We start from the raw sequence: 5,779 nt of genomic DNA, 5'->3' as shown, positions 1-5,779 counted from the left end.
AACAGCCTACTGCTTAATAATACATGACCGTATCATGGAATACAATCCACTAACGAACATTGTTCGAAAAATTACTTAAAAAACGCTTGTACAGATAAAAAATATATACTTTATCAAATAAAAAAATTATGTGAAAGATCTTTTTTTATTTAAAAAACAATCCTCCTCCTTCTCCTACAATTAAACTTATATTTATTGAATTGTAACAGCATTATTTCGCTGTTGATACCGAGTTGTCAAGCTGGGAAACAGCTGAACACAATCCTACATGCATCGAGAGAATTTCTACTTCACTTTTTCAGAGTGGTATAGAGTTTCCCCTTACCTTTTTGCTGCATGTAGGATTGTACCCTCGAACGTGATTCATGGATCTTATCCATATCATTGCAAGAGGTGCGTTTCATAATCTGTAACAGCATTATTTTGTTACTGATGCTGAGTTGTCAAGCTGGAAAACATCTGAACACAATCCTACATGCATTGAGAGAATTTCTACTTCACGTTTTTTTCGGAGTGGTATAGAGTTTCTCCATTATCTTTTGATACATGTGGGATTGTGTACAGATGTTTCACGGTTCTTATCCATATCATTGTAAGAGGAGCGTTTCATAATCTGTAACAACATCCTTTCATGGTTGATGTCGAGTTGTAAAGTTAGAGGAAATTTATCTTTCCCTTATGAGACTTTTCTAATCTAGCAAGCTGCAGTAGTGACATTCTTTAACGGTTTGGAGTTGCCAAGCCGAAACATCTGGACACATCAGTTCTCTCGATTAGCACCGATTGAATTTCGCTAGTTCAGATTTCATTATCTACTGCAACGAAACGTCTTTTCTAATCTCATGAGATTTCATTGCATCTTTTCCGGAGGGGGTACATGTATAAAACAAGGGGTGTTGATGATGTCTAAGCACAGTTCATCAAAATGTTTTATTTGATCATTGAATCAGAGGTATCAGTAAGCGGATATTTGGAGTTGGTTGTAAGTATAAAGAAACAAATAATATTTTATTAAAAGATTTTTTATTAACAAATATATTATTACAGATATTTAATACCGAAGAGGAGCGAACGGCGTTTATACGCGGTTGGCAGTACGCAATTAGACGTAACATTGATGAATGGAATGAATTCGCAACAATTGATGTACCATTAGATATGGTGAGTAAAGTTTTTTTATATTAATTAATAATTAACACTTAACTTTTTCATCTGAATTGCGACGAAGTCTTTAGAAAACACTGTATAACTGTGAAAATTTGGTCTAGCTATCAATCGTTCAACTCCGTGTCTACCATTCCATCGAGAAAGTAATTTCACGATCGCATGATTTCGAACGTTCTCCATCGTTTTTCCAAACACAGCATTGTTCATTAATTTGAACAAATTCTTTGAAAAATCGTTGGTTGCGTTGGTGCGTAATTTTGTATTCAAGTCAATATATTCGTGCAACCATCGCGACTGTTGAAACTCTAGAATTCGATGAATTTTCTTCAATTTCAGATTATGTTTTAAACTTTGCTGGAGGTATCGATAATGTATAACGTATCGCTCCTTATTGCGAAGTGTTGCCAGCAACTTTCTTTGACTCGAGCTGGTTGCTGCATCGTGACTTGGACAAAATGGAAGATCTGCGTGAGCATCGTGAATTTCGCGTGGATACTCTAAATCAACCTCCAAAATGTATCCTACAGGGCTATCGATTGGAATGGATTCAACGTTGAAATTATCAATATCCTCCACCCATCGAAAGTCTCTGTGTGGTAGAGGTTGCGACATAGCCCAACCATACAAATTATTCACGTCAAAATACATTAAATAGGTGGATGGTTTACTCGAACACTGGCTCAATCCACCACGTATTCCTCGCTCCACGAACAAAAACATATCGACGTCGGTGAACAACTCCAATTCAATCTTCGTCATTTTCAACATCACATCCCACGCGAAACCGGGGAGCGTGTAATAATGTGCTGGATCAAGCTTATAATTCTCGAGACAGTCATCGCGAAAATTTTCGAAAACATCTGCCAACAACAATACATCCAATTTTAGATATAAATCACTGTACTCTCCTAGCGTTTGTATAGTGAAACGCGACCAAACAGTATTTGCATGAATGTAATCGACGTCGGATATCTCGCTACCATTTAACCGATTGTAAAATGCTTCGCGCGGCGGTAAACATGTATCATTTAATTTATCGTATGATGCCAGATAATCGTATGGAAACACGCCTTTTCTGGTCAACAGGTTGAAATCATCGTTAGAAAGATGTGTAAATTCGCCTCGTACGATGCGTAATTTATTTTTGTCCAAATACGATGACAGCTTGTCCAGACTCGAGTTCAAGAACTTGAATGAGTCGATGAAGCGAAATTTCAAGAACTTTACATACTTTCGTTCTTCACCCGACTGTCTCTCGATGGAAACGTTTTTCGTGAATGAGATATACTTCTCTTTCGTCAATGGTAACGTCTATCCGTCCCTCAAACGAATTTGCTAATTCTTTTATGATGAAATGTGCATCGTAGCCTGATAAATTATGGAAAACCACTGGTATCACGTACGAAGATTGATAGCTTAAATTGCATCCGTTATGAGCTGGACCACGATACGCGCCCGTGAAATGACAATGATCACGCACTCGTATATCGTTTTCCTCAAACGTTTTCTCGCAGACATGACAATGTGTGGCCGTACGAAAATTTAATTTTTCTGCTTCAGTTAGTGGATTCATTGACACCGTTTTATCAAATATCGGCTGTAATTTCTGACTCAGCTCGTACAACCTGTTTGCAAACCATGCAGCGCATCCCGCTTTCTCACGATAAACCTGATACTCGCACAGCGATTCATCGTAGCGACAATGTATATAGTATCCTATACTAAACGCGTGGTGTTGTTGATACTGTACGCGTGCCGCACGGTCTTCTCCTTCCTGTTCCTCAGGCAGCAGCAGACACTCCAAGTCAGCATAGATAATGAACGGTGCCTGTTCTTTGTTTACAAAGTTTTTAAAGTGCAACCACTTATCTTCGCTCGTTGGAAGCGTCAGAGCACAATCATTCATTCGTTCACAGTCGATTGTATGAATGTTTAATCTCTCCGGCGTAGGAAAATATTGCAGGGACCTGTGGGAAGAAAACTTTTCTTGCTTCAAAGAATTTTTAAAAAACAAAAAACGTGCAACTTACCGATCACAAATATGTTTATGATTTTTCTTCTTGCTAAGCTGTGATGAAACCAATCTTGACAAATTTCGTATACATGCGAAATGGCCGTGCGTCTTTGCAGCATTCTGGATAAACAGCAAATTGACATGTCTCCTCCGTTTCTTCTCAGTCAAATGAAGTGTTACACATTTCTTGCGCACCCATTCGAACACGTTTATGGAAACATCGTTTTTTCGTTCAAATTTTCGAATGTCTTTGAATAGCATGGGTGATTGAAAACCTTCGGTTTGAAGCACTGTTTTGTAGTGTGGATATGATGATGAACGCGATGGATGTGCCTTGGCCGGATAGACACCCACCACGACCGCCCAAAAAAAGCATGCCTCATCCTTGTTATTCACGTCCACGACCGCTCTTTTCAGTTGTATCGTTCGAGGCAAGTAGGTTTCAGTGGCGCAGCCGGCTTGCAATGGCTGGTATTTGCTAAAGTTCACAATCAAATGCAGTATCTTCGACAGTGCCCACCCGCTGTCTCGCTCTTGAAACTCTTCCAACGATGTCAAAATCGTTGGCACAACGTCTCTCTGATACCACTGTCGTAGATTGCTTGTCCGAAACAATGCAACGTTTCGCGAACTGAAACTTTTCACGGAAACCTCGTTGGTATGCAGCATGAATTCCGCCTCCAACGTCACGCTAGCTTTCAGCGATGAATGCACGTTTAAAAATTCTGTAACGCGTCCTGTAACCATTCGTTTCGCATGTTGTAAAAATTGTTTAGGATCAATATGTTCGACGTTGATGACGATGCCGGTCGATATGCGATTTTTAAAGGCCGACTCGTCATTTTCCCAACGGAGCGTCGAGGCTCTCGCACCGCCGCGATCATATAAACCTCTACCTGTGTGTGGCGAGGAAATACGTTTATGCAATGAAACGTTCAAAGTTTTCATACGACACATAGTTGATGTTAAATTAGATTTCATGCTCCCCGACAATTCATCCGTTGCACTGGATAGATAATTGATGCAGCACTGCAGAGACTCGATGTATGAGCGATGCCATTCGTGATACTCGTCCATAGTTTTCACCAGCATTGACATGCTTGTCAAACACCTCAACATTTTTTTCCACGTTTCAATCATCTTGCTACCGCACAGTTGTTGACAAAAATATTCTTTTCAACTTTAATTTGCTAAATTTCCAGTTCTCAAAATATAATTGCACTTTGCAATGTAACGTTCGCACCGTTTTTAACTATGAATATTAAATAACTTTTTTTGTCACGGCAAACGTTTGCAACGATGGAACGTTTGCAAAGACTACAATTCACATTCCATCGTGTCCTATTTATTCATTGCTACCCTTAAAGATAAGGGTGATGTCTAGATGACGTAAGAAAGAAGGGGGCGGTACCTAATGACTCAGCAGCTCTGTCCTTGGCCTAGATGAAGTAAGAAAGAAGGGGGTATGACTCAGCAGCTTTGCCCTTGGCCTAGATGACGTAAGAAAGAAGGGGGGTATGACTCAGCAGCTTTGCCCTTGGCCTAGATGAGGTAATGCTTGTGCAATGAGAGATTGTCCCCCTCCCCGCGAAAACATATGATGCAATAAAATATGATGTAATATATGCTTGCGCAATAGCGCTCTGCGGTACCACCCCTTAAGTGATGAATCAGCAGGTCTGCCCTTGACCTAGATGACGTAAGAAAGAAGGGGGTATGACTCAGCAGCTCTGTCCTTGGCCTAGATGACGTAATGCTTGTGCAATACCAAAGGAGTATAATCTTTCAGGGGGATTGCCCCCCCCCCCCCCGCGAAAAAATATGATGTAATATATGCTTGCGCAATAGCGCTCTGCGGTACCACCCCTTAAGTGATGACTCAGCAGCTCTGTCCTTGGCCTAGATGACGTAAGAAAGAAGGGGGCGGTACCTAATGCATTAACAGCTTTGCCTTTGGCCTAGATGACGTAATGCTTGTGCAATACCAAAGGGGTATCATGTTTCATATATGCTTGTGCAATAGCGCTCTGCGGTACCACCTCTTAAGTGATGACTCAGCAGCTCTGTCCTTGGCCTAGATGACGTAAGAAAGAAGGGGGCGGTACCTAATGAATCAGCAGCTTTGCCCTTGGCCTAGATGACGTAATGCTTGTGCAATACCAAAGGAGTATCATGTTTCATATATGCTTGTGCAATAACGCTCTGCGGTACCGCTCTCCCGTGAATTGGAAAGTTCCTCAGAACCGCCTGAATTGAGAAGTGGCTTAGAACCCGCCTATATACCCTACTTCTCAGCAGTGAGACGGAGAGCCTCGCAGAATAAATTCCAATTCTTCTTTATCAGGTCGTTCTCCGACGAATCGAAATAACCTCCTTTGTGGATGGTTGCGTATTCCTCGAACGCGTCCATCTCTGTTTCGATTGGAGAACGATATCCTGCGCGGGTTCCACTCTGTGTTGGTGCAATATTGGATTGTACAGCTTAATTCTCAGGTTTCGCTAGACCTGTGGTGATAATACGAGCTTGCAATTCGTCGAATCCAAAAGCTTTCACTTGTGCTTTACAGCAGTGCTCCCCAAAATTTTTATAGTCGCGAA

At 41.0% G+C, this 5,779-nt stretch overlaps 1 protein-coding gene across 1 annotated transcript; it reads right to left on the bottom strand.

Annotated features, from left to right (window-relative positions):
* Nucleotides 1–290: 290 nt before the first annotated feature.
* On the bottom strand, nt 291–4,279 carry LOC143219367 (uncharacterized). Its single transcript, XM_076445383.1, has 4 exons — nt 3,198–4,279; nt 2,648–3,134; nt 1,573–2,355; nt 291–407 (listed from the first exon to the last, which is right to left on the bottom strand). The coding sequence occupies exons 1-4, from the start codon at nt 4,277–4,279 to the stop codon at nt 291–293; spliced, it is 2,469 nt and encodes an 822-aa protein (XP_076301498.1).
* Between the last annotated feature and the right edge of the window lie 1,500 nt (nt 4,280–5,779).

This window comes from Lasioglossum baleicum, unplaced genomic scaffold (assembly GCF_051020765.1).
Source record: "Lasioglossum baleicum unplaced genomic scaffold, iyLasBale1 scaffold0025, whole genome shotgun sequence".
Lineage (NCBI taxonomy): Eukaryota > Metazoa > Arthropoda > Insecta > Hymenoptera > Halictidae > Lasioglossum > Lasioglossum baleicum.
Note: the sequence above shows the minus strand (reverse complement) of the source record. Positions and strands in the feature narration are given on the sequence as shown.